This window comes from Podarcis raffonei, chromosome 3, assembly GCF_027172205.1.
Source record: "Podarcis raffonei isolate rPodRaf1 chromosome 3, rPodRaf1.pri, whole genome shotgun sequence".
In the NCBI taxonomy this organism is placed as follows: Eukaryota; Metazoa; Chordata; class Lepidosauria; order Squamata; family Lacertidae; genus Podarcis; species Podarcis raffonei.
The window spans coordinates 100,201,996-100,222,204 of record NC_070604.1 but is presented as its reverse complement, the minus strand read 5'-3'; the positions used below and the strand labels follow the sequence as shown (position 1 = coordinate 100,222,204).

General features: G+C 39.2%; 1 protein-coding gene and 1 long non-coding RNA gene across 9 annotated transcripts in view; both read left to right on the top strand.

Moving 5' to 3' along the window:
* Positions 1–20,209, top strand: part of SYT14 (synaptotagmin 14) — a 76,742-nt gene that overhangs the window by 20,335 nt on the left and 36,198 nt on the right. For 4 of the 8 annotated variants that reach the window (XM_053383266.1, XM_053383265.1, XM_053383270.1 and 1 more), the window contains one exon: positions 2,003–2,221. The exons of 1 other annotated variant lie outside the window; for it this stretch is intronic. In XM_053383266.1, coding sequence (XP_053239241.1) covers positions 2,003–2,221 — 219 coding nt within the window. Of the gene's footprint in view, positions 1–142; positions 842–2,002; positions 2,222–20,209 lie in introns of those variants that run through there. 3 more of the 8 variants (XM_053383264.1, XM_053383263.1, XM_053383267.1) reach the window with 2 other exon arrangements.
* Positions 2,229–3,370, top strand: LOC128411178 (uncharacterized). Its single transcript, XR_008329711.1, has 2 exons — positions 2,229–2,780; positions 2,813–3,370. It is a non-coding gene; the product is annotated as an uncharacterized LOC128411178 (long non-coding RNA).

Genomic DNA, 20,209 nt, shown 5'->3' with positions numbered 1-20,209 from the left:
TATTTATTGCTTTTAAGGTAACAGAATTCAGAGGATGACTAATCTGCAGAGTCCACAATTTAAAGGATAGAGTTTAGGATACTTGAAAAAAATACAATAGCAATGCATTTGAGGAATAACATATTTTCAAAGCAATAATGTACTAACAATCAAAACATGGCATTTTTCAAAAATTTTCAACAAAATCTGAGTCTTCCTTCTATGTCTTCTCTGGTTGACACACTCAGTAATGCTGTAGATGATCTAACCAGTGCTGTTGGAGATGTCAGCTATACAGTAGCTGACTCAGTTACAGAACAGGTAACAAGTATGATCAACAGCCTTCGGACAGATGATACTGCTACCGCCCAAGAAGATAAATCTATAGTAGATAAAGAGGAAAATAAAGAGAAAGAAGACTTGAAAAATGTTACCTTTCCAAAAGATACTAGGCAGAACTGCAGTACATATAGAACAGACGCATCCCTTAATAAAGAACTAAATCAAGAATTGCATGCTGTAGTAGAACAAAATGAGGGCCTGTTACATAAAAAAGCAAAACAAAGATCACCAGGACTTGACTTCAAAAACACCAAAGAAGTGCACAGTTTTGATTCCAGGAATTCAGAAAAAAATGAAGAGCAAACTCCAAAATTGCAGAAGTTAAAGTCTAAAAAAGCTCATGGGGTTCATGATGTAAAAGAAAAGAAATGCAAACCATTTTCGGATGGCCACAGACAGTCTGTAACAAAGCAGGAAGAAAATGCACCATCTATTCTTTCAAAAGAAAGTAAAAAGGAAAAGGCTAAGCAATCAGAATGTTTTTCAAAAGAAGTGAGTAGTAAGAAGACACCAGAAAAAGGTGAGGTGTCTTATATCATACTTTATCCATGTGGCCTTTCCTGGATCTTTTACTACATACTTCTTTTCCCAACTGTTTTTTAGATTTCATTCATAATGATCTTTAAAACAGTCTCCTTAGTAGAAACTCTTTGTGATATGTATATTATTTTCTCTGAAATTTGCTTTATCTAATTTTATTCATACTCCTTGAAAACTGGTTACATATTTTCTTTCCTGATTAATGCTACTAACTTTTGAATAGTGATTAATCAACTTAAAAAAAAAATCTTTCTGTTCCCTTAAATTTTGCTACATCTTTCAACGGATTTCACTGCATAACAAGATTATTTTGTACATGATTCTTGAATTCTATATTTATATGCGTTTGTTTACCGTACTTGGTGCTTCAGGACATAGTGTGCAGATGTTTTATTATAAGAAATAATATCTGGGAACCTAACATAAGCTACATATAGCTTTTCATGAGGAGTAATACTAAAAGAGAGAAAACTAACATACAAATCATGAAGTGGTAATGCAACAAGTCTAAAATATATATATCTAAAATAAATAAATATAATTGAAAATATATTTCCTCTAAAATCAGTCAATACATAAATGATAAAATAGGCTATTTCACATCTCTAATAATTGAAGGAAAACAAACATCTAAAGCTATTGCTAGCGAAACCATGAAGGTATCCCAAACTTTGCAGTTATACACGAAAACAAATGCTGACATAAATGTATCTATCTAACAAGAAGGATAAACCCCCTATATCAAGTTACAGAAGAGCTTTCTGAATCCACTAAGGGTGATAGGGCAAAGAGGGAAGACAAAACAAAATGAAATGCATGGGGGGGGGGAATCTTCCCCATGGGCTGCAGTAAAAGGCATGTATTTAGGAAACAACCTTGGTTCATCCCTTTAAAAGCCTGATTATTTCAGGCTAAAATAAATATTTCCAGGAATAACAGAAACAAAAAATAATTATGTTAGGGATAATACATTTATTGTGAAGTTTGAGCTCTTGCCTAAACTGGGTTAAAATGTGAACTATATTACCTTCTGTTTAGGGAAAAAAATGTATTAACAGTTAAATGTTTACCCATTATAATTTTAGCACTCTCCTTTATGGTGCCATCTGTTATCATTCCCCCCTCCTTTTTTCCAAAATAGACAACTCATACATAAATAAAGATCAACATGGTTCATCATCTGAAAGTGAAGATGAGGCACTGGGTAAATATCACGAAGCCTTATCCAGAACACAAAGTTCAAGGCCACCAGCAGGCGATAACAGACAACAGAAAAACTATATTTGGGAAACCAGACAAAAATATAGCCCTCTGTCTGCAGAGTATGATGGGTACAGTAGTGAAGCCTCAATAGATGAAGGTATGACATTATTTACAATAGTTTTTACTTCATCTTATTTCACATTCATCAAAAAACACCATAAGATAAAGATACAGCGGTTGCAAGATATTATCTGTAAAGGTGCCAGTAAAATCTAAAACCCTGACTGAAATAGTTAGGGATTTAGGGGGAAAGACTGGATTTCTTTTATTGATCTTTTTACCTTCTGAGAGCTTAGTGCTTTCCAAGCATTTCACCTATATTCATATGGGAAACGTTTAACGAAAAGCATAGCAGTTTACAATTTATTGTTATGTATGGGAAAGTTTGTAAACATTTCCTGATAATGAATTGCCTTTGGTATATGGTGGTTTTAGGGTGACTAGATGAAAAAGACAGGGCTCTGTGCCTTTAATAGCTATGTAAAAGAGGAGTTTTCAGCATGTGTTACTTGTCATACAAGCAACACCATTCCAAATTTACCTCCTCTATGCAGGTCTTAAAGGTGCGCTCCTCTTTTTCATCTGGTCACCCTGGTTTGCACTGACTCTGTTTATAAATGAGATTGTTAAGAAATCACTGTTGTTGTGAGCTAAAGGTACATGTTCTAGCCCTATTATATTCCTAAAGGTACATGTTCTAGCCCTATTATATTCTTACTGGAATACCAGATAAGACATCCTCTGAGACTTCTATACCAGCTGGATGATAGAAAACTCACGTTTTGAGAACTCTGGTGATGATCTGGTTCAGTTGTGTAACCATAGCAGAATTTATTTAGAGTTTTACATAAATGTGTCAGTTTATTTAAGGACCTATTCTGAGTCAGAAAAAAAGTTAGTCGGGTAAATTAGGAAGAAACACATAATACTGATGACCTGTTGGCACATAATGTCTGTAAATCACCTTGGAAGATTATTCATAAATGTATTCATCATCATTACCATACTGTAATGTCCAAGGGAATGCCCAGAGTCTAAGGTACCATACCATGTGTGACGCTTATCTTTTCTGTCTTAGATGACTTCTAATAAGGTCATGGAATTCTGGTGTGTGCTCAGAGTTTGGGTCAGGGAATCATCATCAAGTGATTCATCATCAACAACAGACATATAATTTTGGATTGGGGACTAGTTAAAAGGGAGATAGAATCTGTCTCTGAGATAATAAAAGTAGGGCATAAGTTTATTTGAATAGTCTGTTGTTTTGTCTTTCATCTGAAAGTCTCAGCTTCTCAACCAATTATGTTGTACATCCACTGTTGGATGAAATATGTATTTGACTGCCATTTGCTGAGAATCACTAGTAGGGATAGTGCGGTTGTCCTCAGGTGTTTCTTGCAGGCTTCCCATAGGCATCTGGTTGGCCACTGTGAGAACAGGATGGATCAGATGGGTCACTGGCTGATCCAAAAGGCTTTTTCTTATATTAATTAATATTTCCTGCTTCATTTAGGGCATATTGTGTTAACTACTAATTAATGAAGTGTTTTCATAAGATATTTTTTGCAAATCACATTTCCCTAACAAAGAGTCTTACCAACTTTGGCCTTGCCAAAAATTAGAAAATGTTTGCGTGATGTTAACGAAATGCGTTTTCTTTCCACCTTTGAGATAGTTCCTTCTGCTTTTTCTTAAGGTAACTTAAGTGTTTTGCGACCCTTTGAGGCAGGCATTACTTCTTCCCTTTCTAAAGTGGCAAATAAGTTTAGACTCCTTTTTCCTCATAGTAAAATAATGGAAAGTCTTTAGTCAGCTTGAAAGGAGTCTTTGGAAATGATCAACATCCTAGTCTTACGTTCTTATAGGTAACCATACAGTCCATGTCCTCAGGCTTCCAGTCTAAAAGATACAATAAAAAATAAAAAATAGATTGAGATAGAAGAGGGGGGGAAAGCAAACCCAGGCACTAATGTTTAATTACAAAGAGTTCAAGGAAAAGAGGGATCCAAAGTTGCTGGTCTCTCAGCCAAGCCAATGGAGTGACTTGCTTCTTTCTGCTGTCACCTGATGTAATGGCTGCTGCCCATTGACAGTTGATTGGGGGAAGAGCCTGGTTATTTCTCTACAGACTGATGGTGAGACACTGCTTCCCTCATCTCCCTTTGATGTAGCCTCACTTTTAGGTAGATCATTGTCTTATGTTCAGTCAAGTTCCTAGCATGCTTTAATGATGTTATGACTATCATTGATCCTATTAGAACTTTAGCAGATTTTGACATGATGCAGTGTTGGTGCTATGGCTGGAATCCTTATGATTTTTCATAAGGCAGTGAAATAGGACATTGCTGAGTTGATCTGCTCATTCCTGAAAGAGCAAGGATGAATGCCTACTCATTACCTCTCTGGCTTCATGTGAAGTTCTCTAAGGTTTCTATAGTATTTCCTCTTCCCCTCACACTTGCCTATTCACTATATAGAGCCGGGGTCAGCAAACTTTTTCAGCAGGGGGCTGGTCCACTGTCCCTCAGACCTTGTGGTGGCTGGACTATATTTTGGGGAGGGAAAATTAACGAATTCTTATGCCCCACAAATAACCCAGAGATGCATTTTAAATAAAAGGATACATTCTACTCATGTAAAAACACACTGATTCCCGGACCGTCCACAGGCCAGATTTAGAAGGTGATTGGGCCGGATCCGGCCCCTGGGCCTTAGTTTGCCTACCCATGATATAGAGGCTGTATTGAAATATATGGCAATTTGCAGTTAGAAGTAATTGATATGCAAAGGACTATCACCTATCCTTCTCATCTGTGTAAGATTCTATGCTTACCTGATGCTTCACTATTGCAAAAACTGGACGTGAAACATGCAAGACTGGTGTAATTACGATCAGCAGGCTTTGTGTCTAGTAAATGTGTGTGGGAGGGATTTGTAGTTCTTTCTAGATCTGTTGGTATATTTGCATATTAGATTGTGTAAGGCATAGTGCAGGAATACTGGTGAGAGACCAGGAAACTCTCTAAAATAATAATCAAAGTGTTGGCTTAGGGGGACAATACAACCTGCCATGCCCTTCTTCTGACAATCCACCACTCTGATCTTTCTTCTGTAGCATCAAATGTACTGACTGAAAACATTTCTGATTCAACTCTATGTAGCTATTCATGCATAAATCAAACTGAAGTCATACGATTGTATCCGTCTAAGTCATACTCCAAGTAGACACTGAAACCAATGGACTGATTTCATAATGACTGTGTCATTCATTTCAGTAGGTTTACTCTAAGTATTAGTTCGTCAGGTAGAGTAAATTAAGATTTACATTTGTGTTACTGGAAACAACACAGAACTAGGCTTGTAAATAGCCAGTCACTTTCTCAATAGGAATGAGTCAGAATTGCCATAGGTCTTCATCCGTTAGGGTGCAGCCTACTGGGTTGCAGCCTGATTCAAAGTAGGTCGCAACAGGATTACTACCACCATACAAATATAGGGTAAAATATTAAGAAATGGGTCCTTAAATGCATGTTTGGGTTACAAGTCGATCCTTAGTCTGAAAGGTTTGAAGACACCTGCTCTAGGTGACCAAGTAGGACAACTTTTGCTAATAGAAATGGAGCTGGCTCTCTAGGACAGGGAAGGGGAACCTGTGGCCTCCAGATATTTTGTGTACTCCAACTCCCACCAGTCCCAGCCAGCATAGCCAAATGACAGGGATGATGGGAGTTGCAACATAGCATAACATCTGGAGGGCCAGGAGTTTCTCATCCCTGTTATCTTCCCCACTTTTTATGGTTCTAGCAACATAACTCTTGATTGTTGTTGTTTAGTTGTGTCCGACTCTTCATGACCCCATGGACCAGAGCATGCCAGGCACTCCTGTCTTCCACTGCCTCCCACAGCTTGGTCAAACACATGTTCGTAGCTTCGAGAACACTGCCCAACCATCTCGTCCTCTGTCGTCCCCTTCTCCTTGTGCTCTCCATCTTTCCCAACATCAGGGTCTTTTCCAGGGAGTCTTCTCTTCTCATGAGGTGGCCAAAGTATTGGAGTCTCAGCTTCAGGATCTGTCCTTCCAGTGAGCACTCAGGGCTGATCTCCTTAAGAATGGCTAGGTTTGATCTTCTTGCAGTCCATGGGACTCTCAAGAGACTCCTCCAGCACCATAATTCAAAAACATTGAATCTTCGGCGATCAGCCTTCTTTATGGTCCAGCTCTTACATCCATACATCACTCCTGGGAAAACCATAGCTTTAACTATGTGGACCTTTGTTGTCAAGGTGATGTCTCTGTTTTTTAAGATGCTGTATAGGTTTGTCATTGCTTTTCTCCCAAGAAGCAGGCGTCTTTTAATTTTGTGGCTGCTGTCACCATCTGCAGTGATAATGGAGCCCGAGAAAGTAAAATCCCTCACTACCTCCATTTCTTCCCCTTCTATTTGCCAGGAGGTGATGGGACTAGTGGCCATGATCTTAGTTTTTTTGATGTTGAGCTTCAGACCATATTTTGCGCTCTCCTCTTTCACCCTCATTAAAATGTTCTTTAATTCCTCCTCACTTTCTGCCATCAAGGTTGTGTCATCTGCATATCTGAGGTTGTTGATATTTCTTCCGGCAATCTTAATTCCGGTTTGGGGTTCATCCAGCCCGGCCTTTCACATGATGAATTCTGCATATAAGTTAAATAAACAGGGAGACAATATACAGCCTTGTTGTACTCCTTGCCCAATTTTGAACCAATCAGTTGTTCCATATCCAGTTCTAACTGTAGCTTCTTGTCCCACATAGAGATTTCTCAGGAGACAGATGAGGTGATGAGGCACTCCCATTTCTTTAAGAACTTGCCATAGTTTGCTGTGGTTGACACAGTCAAAGGGTTTTGTATAGTCAATGAAGCAGAAGTAGATGTTTTTCTGGAACTCTCACTGAAAATTGGCTCACACTATCAGTCTATTACTTGTGCAATGTAACTTCAGAAATTTGAACTCACATGTGATCTCAGCATTTCAGTCAAAAAAGGAGTCATGATCTTACATGACTTTGCAGCTTTAATGTTAACAATGCTGAAGTACATGGACCATTTAAACACAAGTTGTCTGTCAGGGTATTGTTAGAACTGACTCTTATACTAGAAGCATCAGTACATATTCTCCTAAAATGTATGAACATATTTAGGCTATTTCTAAATTATTTCCGTTTAAGAAACTTTTGAAATATTACTACAATATCACAAATAAATTTACTTTGAATGCAGGAAAACATAATGAATGACGTTCACAGTTGCATCAGATTCGTGATGGAGAAAAATCTGCGCAGCATAGGACTATAGTGGCTGAGAAAGCAGGAACCAGCAGGCCATAAAGGAGGCTAACAAGCACTACCAGCCTGTATAACTTTTAAAGAACTTTTAAAAAAAGTTTCTCTCTGAAATTAGAAGTGATGGACATCAAGGGACATTTTAAACGTTCAACAGAAATAATAAAGGGGATATGCTTGCATTGTGAAAATAAGACAAGATGTGGTGAATTGCATTCACATCTGCTATAGTGCATGGGGCAGCAGCAGTTCACAGCCCTGCTCCTATTTTGTCATTTCATACTACTTCCTGTCAGGAGCATCAGACTTCTACTTTTTTGTATCAGTTTATTATTTTTAAATTTGTTTTTTAATTTCAAGTAACAAACATACTCATACAAAGAAAACAGAGCATAGTATTTGCACAGAAAAGAAAAGAAAATAGTGGATGCTGGTTGTAGTTTTAGATGTTCCAAGAAAGGCAATCAAATTAAAGTGTCTCTCCATAAGGTTCCATGAGTCAATGGAGGGTGAAAAGCAGATTTGATTGTCTTAAAAGTACTTAAAAGGATACAATGTTGTATAGACGGTGTGAGTCTTTCCCCACCAATCAATACTCCATTTGTGAAATGATGGATTTGTCCATATGCACAATGTCCCATTGGTAGCTAGCATCCCAGTGTTGATGAAAACTGCAGTTCCCATCTTGGAAACCCTTGTGCTGAGTTTGAAATCAGCACAGTTATACCCATCACACCAAAAACCGGATGAAGTCACACAAAAGTCACATTTCAGACCAACATCTTGATTCAAAATGGTGGCTGGATGCCCAACACCAATGAAAACCAGTGCCCCAGTCTCAGAAGCCCTTGTTCCAAGTTTGACAACAGTATCTCATGAGGTGGCCAAAGAAATGGAAAAGCCGTCTTTCAAAATATATACAGTGGTACCTCGGGTTACAGACACTTCAGGTTACAGACTCCGCTGACCCAGAAATAGTACCTCGGGTTAAGAACTTTGCTTCAGGATGAGATCAGAAATTGCTCGGTGGCGGCATGGCGGCAGCAGGAGGCCCCATTAGCTAAAGTGGTACCTCAGGTTAAGAACAGTTTCAGGTTAAGAACGGACCTCCAGAACAAATTAAGTTCTTAACCCAAGGTACCACTGTGGTAAGTTCTCATATCCCAAAATAGTACTTAATAGTTATTTAAATAGTATTTTTAGCTAATAGAAAGAATTAGGAAGATTATTATTCATTGTGAGTTTATATATATAGTTTTATACCTATGAGAATTATATCTAAACCACACTGAATTGTTTGAAGTCACCTTGAGGAATGAAAGGAATATTTTCCTAACTGCACCAGTATTAACATGATTGATAGGATCTGACCCACTGGCAGAATCACAGCTTTGGAGGAAGGAGTACACTAGACCCTTTATGGTACTCATTGCCTCTGAGATAGGGAGAAACATACTCAACTTCAGTCACCAGATTCTACTATACCTTCCTTCATCCCTGACAATGGCAAGTGGAGTCCAACATCTAGAATGCCAGAGGTTTTCTGTTCCTACCCTAGACTCCACTGCTCTGTCATACAGGCTAAAGATGACCTCTTTAGGATACACTGCTATCTATAGATTCTTCTTCAACTCCCATGCAAGGTCAGTATAAACATAACTGATATGTAGTAGTGTTACATATAACTGTAGTGTTACATATGTAGTAGTGTCACAATAACTGATATGTTATTGTGTTTTCTACTTGCAGCTTTTTTTAAGGGCATATGACCTACAGATATGAAATCTGTATCTATAATTTTTGTTACTCTAGTGGAAGGATTCAGAGGGACCTGCAAAGATTTCTGTTTTAGAAAGTATGATGAGATTTCAATACCGCAAATGCTCAGTTTTATATATTCAACTGTGAATGCAACCTATATAAATTTTATAGAAAATAGTTAAGTTGGGCTTGATCTGTCTCTGCTGGGGTAACTTGCATGCTTTGGAAAATTGGTGCAGGAAGAAAAGTGCCCAACAAACCCCAACTAAAGATAAAGATTCACTGCTATGTAATGAATACCTACCCTGAACACAGATCTGGATTGTTTCACTATATTATTGAGCTTATCTTCTACAAGCTGAGTAGCCTAACCTCACTGCGGCTACAGCAAGCTCACTGGGATTTTCTCTAAACCTCAGGGATTGAACCTTTCTGGATTTTATATTGGAGCGCCTAGGGATATTGTTTTGGAGTTTTTTAAAATTTTGCATGCAAAGTGTGTGCTCTGCCACTGAGCTTTGTCCTTTCCTAAGGATATCTGCTAAATAATGGATTTTAAGGAATGAAATTTTATGGAGCACTTTCCATCTGAAATGAATTTTACACATCAATCACTGCCATTCAGTGGCTTAACATTTGGCACATACATATACTGTGTGGAGAAAAAAAGATTCCTTTGATAGAAACAGAGTTACCACTCCTAGGATAATTTCATTAGGAACAGATGTGTGCATAATACAAAAAATATACACATTATAGTACAAGGTGGATATGATACACACAAATAGCTGTGTGTATATGGATAGATAGATAAGGGTGTGGGTGTGTAATATCATGCCTTAATGGTCTGTGTGGTAACTAGATGCATATCATAGGTTTGTACCCTCTCCCTGACGATTGATTGATTGATTGATTGATTGAATTTAACTACTCACTTACAGCACATAGAATGCAAGTTATCTAATTCACACTTCCCAAAATAATATGCAGTTCTTTTCAAGAATTATTATATTAATTTTTTTAACTTCATTGCTGCTGATTTAAATTAAAATTATGGCAATCTTTGTATTGAAGAGCAGACTAGTAAAATCCTACCTCATTGAATACTGTAAAAAGCACAGTTTTGTAAACTCATATTTTACCATAGTCTGAAAAAAGGACTACAAGTTTAGCTGGCCAAACCAATCAGAAAGCTTGCGTCGTTATACTAGGTTGAACTATAATAATAGTTATGCTAGTAAAACAAAGTACTATGTACCAGTGCATTGTACTGATATTTTTCTGGTGTTCCCTGGCAGGCATACCAGCTCAAGATATACTTGTTTCATGATTATTAGTTTAAAATACTCAGAAACAAATATGGGCTGCTTTAGGATTATTCTTTTCACCTCTAGGTGGCCATATTAATCTTTTTTCTTTTCTTTTTTTAGCATGGGAATATTTTGAAAAGATGACTTACCAATATGAGAAGATCAAGCTATGATTAAACATGTTTCAACATGTAATATTTCCTATAATTTTTCTCTTATTTCTCATTTTACATTTTATATAAATAATGAAGTACATATATAAAACTTAAAATATTATAAGAATGACAGTTACTTCAAGCAGATATGGCACTTCAAGATACTATTATTCTCCTTTTAGAATAAATAGCTCTGAATCTAATAAATTTGCACTCCTATGCAACGCAGTTCTCCAGCCAAGTAACATGTAGAAAAATACATAAACTAGTGTAAGATATGCATATAAATGTATATATTATTGAAAACAAATACAAAAATGCATCTTGTTCAGGAAAATTGCATACAAACATGTATATTAGGAGAAATTCGCACTCAAATGCTGATGAATTTTAATGAGGACTTTAAAAAAATAATTTGCAAACAGATGTGCATATGTGAAGAACTGAGTTTAAGGTTGGAATAACTGAAAGAAACAGAAATGGACATATTTGTGCGTCCCTACTGGCTACTCAAGAAAAATTAAACAACTGCATGGGCCTGTTGGCATAAAACCAGTCTTCAAGAGCCACCTGAAAGTCAAAAGCGTGAATGCCTGCCGAATCTTCTGGAAGAAATTCCCTTCGTTGTTATAGTGCTTTGTCTTTCAGTTTTCATGAGCTAGTGGTTTTCAAATGTTATGCTTTCAGGGTATGTCAGTTTGTCTGTTGAGGGACCTGGTGCACTGCAGAGGATTCTGGGTTTTATTCTAGGATGTACACATAATTCAGAAGTGTTTGGTCATAGCATTTAAATGCCTTGTGTTCTCTTTTTCCCCCAACCCTCTACTGCATATAACACCAATGTCTCACAACAAATGTAACTGAAGAAAGAGACAGTGTGTGTGCTTTTGAAAACGAGGGGAAATTATTATATTTTTAAAGAAGAAAAGGAGTGTGTAGCAGCTCCCAGTATTTAAAGAGCCCCCACCCCTTTTACATCATTAGAACCAGAACATAAACCTATGACACTAGAAAAGAACCCTCCAGAACCCACCGCTCTCAACTGACTCACAACTGCATTCAAACTCCTTTCAAATCCTCATCCAGTCATCACTCACCACCAGAATTCCACAATCTCTCTTTCCCCCTCCCTCCCTCCTTAACCTTCCCATAATAATTCTGATACAATTACCTTAATAACCCTATTACATTCAATATTTTATACACACTGCTCCCTATAACCATACTGTTAGAAGCACTTGAGCTTCCCATTCCAGGTTCCTAGGAAATGGGGGTGAGCAAACTGCAGGTTCTTTATCCCTGTTCTAAAAAGCAGGTGTCTTCCCCCAAATAATCCTGGGAACTGTACTTTGTTAGGGGTTATGGGGATTGTAGGTCTGTGAGAAGGAAGCCACAAAGGCACGAATCCTTTCGGGGGAAGTCATGTGCTTTAAAGGCACATTGGATGCTCTTTAAAACATAGCATCATAGAATTATAGAATTGGAAGGGACCCCGAGGGTCCAATCCCTACAATGAAGGAATCTCAACTAGATGATCCATGGCCGATGGCCATCCAAGCGTTGCTTAAAAATATCCAAGGAAGGGGAGTCACTGCTTCAGGCCCTAAGCGCCTCTGGAACAGGTGAAAACAAACTTGTTCCATCCTCCATGTGACAGCCCTTTAGACTTTAGTTATTGAAAGGGCTGCATGGCGTGGGTTTCATATCAGTGTTATGAGTGTGTAAGCAACACATTTCTCTCTCCCCTATCCTCACACCATGCAGAATTGCAATGGTAACCAGAAGGCTGGAGTTTGGAGCCCAGCCAGGGCTGGCTGTGGGCAGGATCCTTGCATTGCCCGGGGTTGGACTAGATAACCCTTGGAATCTCTTCCAACCCTGCCATGCTGTGATTATATCAAGCAGCTAAAGGAACAGAAAGAGGCTTCTGAAACATTTGGGAATCATAGGACACTCTCCCTACCAGTGGCTTCCAGCAAGAGCTTGCATCTTTCTTAGGAGAGAGGCAGGCCAGAACAAGATGGGAAAGGCTCCGAGTTCAGGTAGGTGGAAATGCCAATTGAGTGCCCTATACTATAGGAATGCTTCCTTCCCGTGTCCCCAACCCTCATGCGCCAGACTGGTGCTAGCATGGCTGGGAGCCAGGCACTGCTGATTCCTCCATTTTCTTTGCGGGGAGGGAGCCTTTCCTCAACATACACTTTGTTCTGGCCAAATCCCTGGAGAGACGTGATGACCCTCAGGTACTGGGGCAGAGGGAAGGAAGGGGTCCTTGTGGAACACATTTGGGGAGTCTGTGGCTTCCAGCAAGTGCTTTTCAGAAGCATTGCTCTCTCCAACAGGTGAGGCTGAGCATAACCATCATGGCTAGTTGCTTTGATAGGCCTCCATGCAGTTGTCTAGCCTTTTTTTGAAAGCCATTCCATCCAAGATGCTCTTGTGGTGCATCTGATTCTCCTATGCTTCCTTGCACCTGCAAGGAGATGACTATTATGAGATCCTTTGGTTAACATCTATCTGGGCTGGAAAATATTAAAGAATCAGAGGTCTGGTGAGCTTCCCTTAAAGCACAACTGATCAAAGGCAGGCAGATCTGTTAGCATCTTGATAAAGCTGTTCAGACAACAAAGGATGCTATCATACCCCGCAAGCGTCTCAGAAAAAGCTCCCAAGCTGATGGAGAAGAGAGCAGTTAAGTGCTCAGGGGGGCTCCAGGTTGCCATTTCTGGATCCCACCGCAGCCCTTCCAAGTTGCCAAAGAAATCAATGTCACAACAGTTTTTTCCTCGCACCTCCTCCCCATGATCCCATGTGGGGCCTTCTCAGACATATGCTGTGTCTGAACCAGCAGATCCCACCAAACCAAGTAATCAAGGACCCAGTCAGAAAAGGAGTGTGCACAGTCATACCAGAAGCAAAATAACTAAGCAGGTACTAGAAGTTACCCCAGAACTGGCCCTACTGAACATCTTCCACGATAACAATGCCCACTCACACTCTAAAGAGCTCATAACCCACTGACAGCATATGATTCAATATGGCTAAGTTAATCTGACAACCCCCTCACCCACGCACAAGCAAATCCCACTGCAGCCAGCCAAAGATGATCAGCCACATATAACAAGCGAATAGAAAGGGCCAGATTTAGATGAAGAGAGGCCCTAGGCTTCTCCACTTGTGAGGCCCTTTGCAATTCCTCACCCTCCTACAAGAAAATGGAAGAGTGTTATAAACAAAATTGAAGCCAAGGATGATGATGGGTATTTACAGTTCTGCAATTCACAATTTCTGCTCTAAAGGACATCAGAAAACTTCATCAAAATTTGTTTGTCTAAGTTTGTCACTTTCAATGTACAGAATGCTCAGTGTGGACAATCTCTCTGGAGACATTGAGGCCCTTAATTCATTTTCAATTCGTCTGAGTCTTGAAAAACTCGTCTTTCCCGAGCAGTTAGTGACCATAAAGCTAAGAAATAGTCGCATCTGAATTTTTTCCTTGTATATAATTTGATAAAAGTCTGTATGAGACAGAGAGTGCTCTGCTGTAAGCCTATGGCTTTGTCTCACAGGTGAAAGTGCAGAAGTTCATCAATAAGTTTCAGGTCAATATCTTCTGGGTATGCTTCCATCAACAGTTCAACACCTTACTGAATTTCTTGCTTAGATGCTATCAGAATAGCAAGAATGGAAAAACAATTGTGCAACATCACTGTATACAGGACTTCTTTTAAAATTGGCTTCAAGTGCATCTAATATAGGAATAAAGGATTTTAACCTAAACTTATCTCTTGAAGAAAGTGCTGCTTAAGGCATCAGGTTCACTTCTGCCATTTCTTTGCTGTCCCCTCACTCTTTGTCTCCTTGTTTTGTAGTTAATATTTGGCAAGGTGGCTTTTGTTTGTTTCTCAAGCTCATCAAAATCCAGAAGTAAACTGTACAAACTTGCACAAGAACTCAATAACAGGTCTGATTTCTGAAGGGCTTTGCTGACCTTGTGAAAATGACCTAGCACATGGATTTATATCTCTAAGATTCTGCAGATTTTGGCTGTGAACTAGGGCCCCACAAATATTTTTCAAGTTGGTCCCTAGAGTTTCAAATTGGGACCCACTGGCTGGCCCCGAGTCTCATAGTTGCTGGGCCCGAGTTACCCTGCCCTCGCATGAAGTATTGGGTTTGCAATTTTGGGAGAGGGGAGTCTGCCCCCTGGGGGGGGCTGGGGAGCCCCTCTAGATTTAGAGGCCCTAGGTTTCAGCCTACTTGGCCTATACATAAATCCAGCACTGCTTGTGTAACCTGATGGTGCATCCTGGAACTTAAAAATCTATGACCCATGGTGTGTTGGAAGATCAGTAGTAATGCGGGAAAGCTATATTTCAGGAATTTTCTCTTCTGCTACTTATGTTCTCATTGACATCCTCTTAATAAGCTTCTGAGGAGTATCACGGGCCACTAGATCACAGTTTGCAATTCACTGCTCTTGTCTTGCAATCTGTGTTGTCCCTACCATCCCAAGAGGCTATCTCATCAACCAGTAATCTAGTTAATTAGATTCTCGAGTTTTCATTTTGAGTTCATTTATTTATTTAATAATTTTATGACTCACTTTTTAGGGCAAAAATGCTCCTAAGGTAGATTTCAAACAATTAAAACAAGAATGATAATATTTTGATAGGTAGACAGACAAAGCCATATGTATTTTAGGGAGAGACTTCCAAAAATGTAGAGCCATCACTTTCTCTGATATCTCCTAATCTAATTAACTTTCATTGCAGGCCAGAGAGCAGGACCCATGCAGATTCATATGGGTGTAGGTAGTCTAAATACAATTCTCATTTAATTTCACATAAGCATAACTGTTCCAGACATAATCATGGCTTGACTATAGCTTGCTGCTGTGGATCTAGCTAAGTGTTCAACAAACTAATTTACAAGCAAATTAGCAAATTTACTATTTAGGTGAATTTGCACATGATGTTTTGGTTAGTTTTCTTTGGAATTCTTAAGGGAAATCATTAGTACATATCTTCTATAGCCTTTCTCAAAGGGTACATTAGTGCTCATCCACACTTCCTTCTGCACCATGCTTTGCATGGAAAACCTGTTTGCTGTTTGCTCCAGTTCAGCAGTAAAATACAGGTTTTCTCAGGGAATGCACTGGGACAAAAAATTCCACCCTGCTGTGACACAGAGCTTTAAAGCCCAGACCTGTGCCTAGAAATGTGGCACAAAAGGAAGGCTGGATTAGCCCTTAGTATGGCCTTTTTTGAATTAGCTTTTTTGAGGGTGGTAGAAATAATAACAACAACAATAATGGCAATTAAATAACATCTTTGCCTTTTCAGCAACAGCCCTTTCAGCCGTATCAGTATTACATAGAGTCTAACATAGAAGTGGGCCTCCTTAGAAAAGATTTTATTTTTAATAGTGAAAATAAAAGAGTGCAGGGGAAGATGTGAAATGCTTTTTAAAGCTGCTTTCATGACAGTTTTATTTTATTTTTTTAAAGCAGGCTGACAAAAAGGAACAAACTGAATCATTTTTGATAACCTAGTGTCTTGTTTCTTTCCAGATGCCTTTTCCCCTCCAAACAATTCAGCATCAGATTCTTCCAGCTACAAGCTGCCAAGTTAAAAGCAGTAACAGACTGTAGGCTCCTGGAAAAGGCTGATGTTTGTAATGTGTTTATAGTTAGTGAACATTAAAATTTTCCTACCACACTGTGGGTGCAAACCCACCTTCTATCCAAGTCACTGGCAAAAATCCCATTGATTGTAATTGATCTGAAGGTTTTGAAGATAGGGTTACATGTTGAATTGTGCTGCGTCCAAGCGGTTTGTCATAATGTATGCTGTTGTGGGGAGATTAAAGACTGCATCAGCTTGCATGCATTCTGTGGTGAAGGATGGTTATGTCTGAAATCATTTCCCCTCCTTTCTCTTTTACTATTAAGTGAACAACACGACTGGAGTTAATACTTCTGTTTAACTCTGCATGTTGCTGCCTAATACTACTTATTCAAGGAGAAGAGGACACGTGCCCGTTAAATCCTTAAGATACCAGAAATAATTTTAGGTTTATCGGCTAGTGTTGTAGTGTTTTGCAGTGATTTAGCTGTTCACAGGATCAGGTGTACCCTAGTGATGAGGCATGATCCCAGTTGTTTATTGGCAAGGATTTGCAAGTAAAACATGGTGTGTGTCTGTGTAGTTTATCAAGTACAATTACTCAAAGAACATTCTTCTAAAGGAGGAATGGCTGCCAAACATCTAGAAAACCTGATTTCACACCCACAACATTTACTGGATTTGTCATGGATGCTGGCCTTGTGAGGCACAGTACTTCTCCATAACCATAAGATCCATGGTTGTGGTACCTATTTAAGGAAGGACTGTAGCCCAGTAGTAGAGCATATGCAGCCTCCTAGAGAGGCTTTGCTGTAGCCAGTTTTTATCAAGCAGAGAAAAACAGGGTTGAGGAAGGGAGAATTTGAGGTTCAGCAACTGCCAGATCCAGGGCACTGTTAGAGCAGAAGGAGTGTCCTCCCCATATCTTTTCCCTGTATGTGGCCTTTAAAAAATGTTTCAATGTAATAGAAAACAAGTATCCCACCCCAGATTGGCATACTACCCACATTCCAGAATGTGTTGAAATGACATCTGATCAAGATGCAACAACAGAATGCCACATTTTTTGCCTTGTCTTCTAAGGAGGTATTGATGGTGAACCTGTTTTATGGAGGTTGGGAGAAGGTTTCCAAGGGCAGGATTCCCCCTCATAGGTAGAGAAATTAATTTTACTAGTTCTGCTATTATGCGATTTTGAAGAATGTTCTACTGTTTTAATATTTTGGTTTTGATGCACAGTTGTTTTAATTTATTGTTTTAATTGTTCTCTGCTCCAGAACCCTTTGGGGTTAACAAGTGTGAGCTACAAACAAAACATCTCAAATAAGAAGAAATTTTTAAAATTGCATTGTTGAAAAAAATGCACATATTAAAAATAAGAAAATACAAAGAATAAACATTTAGCACAACAAGCTTGCATATCAATGGGCATACATAAACATAATAAAAGAACATTGCTGTTTTGATATAATTATCATAAAAAAGAACAGAATTGTCAGTGCTTTTACATAAAATATAATTCTAAAATACTCAAGGCATGATGCACTAAGTAGTGATGGGGACCTGGTACCTTCCAGATAAATATGGAAACCAACTTCCATCAGCCACACCCAGCATGATCCTTGGCCAGAGATGGTGGGAGCTCCAACCCAAGATTACAGATTTCCTACCCCTGTCATAAAAAATTCTTTTTTACCCAAGTTTATCCTTATAACTAACTTGATACACTTTTTGCCTTGCACAGAATTATCAAAAAATAGGATTTTGGTATGATACGTGTGCTCCTGCCAACCTAGCAGTTCGAAAGCACGTCAAAGTGCAAGTAGATAAATAGGTACCGCTCCAGTGGGAAGGTAAACGGCGTTTCTGTGTGCTGCTCTGGTTCGCCAGAAGCGGCTTAGTCATGCTGGCCACATGACCCGGAAGCTGTACGCTGGCTCCCTCGGCCAATAAAGCAAGATGAGCGTCATAACCACAGAGTCGTCCACGACTGGACCTAATGGTCAGGGGTCCCTTTACCTTTATGATACATGTGATGAGCATATAATGGGTTTGGTTTTTGTTTTAATTTGTTTTGTTGTCACTTAAACTTATGTAAGCTGCCCTGGGAACTGTTAAAGAATGGGTTATAAATCCCTAAAATCAATCAATCAATAATAAAGAGGCGGTGGAGTTTGTTGTGGTGAAAAAGACGTATTGTAGGTGTAGAAGTCTTTTGAGGGTGATTTGAAGGAAAAGGCAGTTTGCAGGATGCAGAATGGGTGGGAACTCTTCCAGGTATAGAATGCCATATTGTAGAAAGCATGAAGACAGTATTGGGAGAACGGAGCAAAGCTTGTATGTAGCTAGGACTGCTTCATTCAATCCCCCTACCCTGCCAACCCACCAGTCTGTGGCTTGAAGTCTAAGAAGGAAAGGAAAATAAAGTCCTTAAGATGACCTTGAGTTTATGTACTTGGAAAATATCAGAGACACAAACATTTCCAATGAGTGATATTCAATAAGTAGGAAACTGTCTGATCCTTCATCTGTCTTTATATCTATTTCTATAGAGGAGATATACCACTATATTGGTAGTAATGGTAGAGATATCCAACCCTTTTTTTAAAAAAAAAAAAGCCAGGGAACCAGAATAACACCCATTCAGTCTTTCAAATCTCAACAGCTGTTACCCATGTGCATTTCACTCATATATCCCCAGCAGCAGCAGAAGATGGCTTGCAGGTGCTAGCCTTGGGGCCTGTGAAAAGTTTTTGGCTTAGCAGGAATTGAACTAACACAAAGATGATTATGTGGGAGTAGGTTACCAAACCTTCCCTCCGTGTCATGTTCGCTTCCAAGATGATGCCGGGGTTTAATGGGTACACTGAGGTGGGGATGTTTCCAATTATCTCTATCTCCACTTGCACCCATTGTTTTGTTTCGTCTTCTAAGATGTATGGGATTATGTGGCACAGATGGTTGGCGGTGTATTGAGAATTCTCCAACTCCTTCTGAGGAGGGGAGATGCAGAAACTTGGAGTTTGTTCGTGGCTTTTTGTATGAGAAGATAAATGAGTGTAGTTTTTTCTGCCACTTACAGAGTTGTGTTGAGGGGATCAAAACTGGGAGGATTGCTGAAAGCCTTATTTAGGCATTCAGGGCCAATTGGAACTGATCACACAGGGCTACCCCACCTTCTTAATCTGAGTTCTCATCCACACAGTGGAAACCTTACGCATGTAGAAGGGGACTCCTTCAAACTGATGCCAATCACACTTTGGATGGAAAAGTCTGACTGGTGCATGTGCCATCTTTGAGGGGGCAGGGTTATGTTTCTGCTAGTCCCTTCATGTGTTTCGTACCCACAGGTACTGAACACTTAAAGTTGCAATTACTCTATGCTCATTAAAGAGTAAATAAGTGTGTCTGGGGTCACATGCATACATTACCTGGGGAGAGCAGCATTGGCCTAGGGAGGAATCATGTAATTAGCCTATCCAAAGATTGGTTCCCAAAAGTTCAGGCCCTAAAACAATTCATTTTTCTTATTCCTCCCTTCTTTGCTGGAAAGAGAATTCAGTATGAAAAATAATTTCTGAGGAACTTAAAATCTTGCTCACTAAATTTTGTCGCAATAGAAGGTATTACACTACTGTTGCTCTTGGATTAACTCCCCCCACCCCAATGGACTTACATGGCTGCCTGAAGTTTTAGATGCATCACGTGACCTTTCTCATTCTATATCAAAGTAATTATGTAAATATTTTTCCCTCACGTATCTGGTTTACATATTTTCAGAATTGTGGATTCTCACTTTACAGTTGGTCTGTGAGTTTGTGCTCATATATATTGTCGTCTACTACTTTGACCTGATTTTACTTGTAGATGAAGCATTAGAATTGTACATTCTCAGAACAGTTTTTTTACGTGG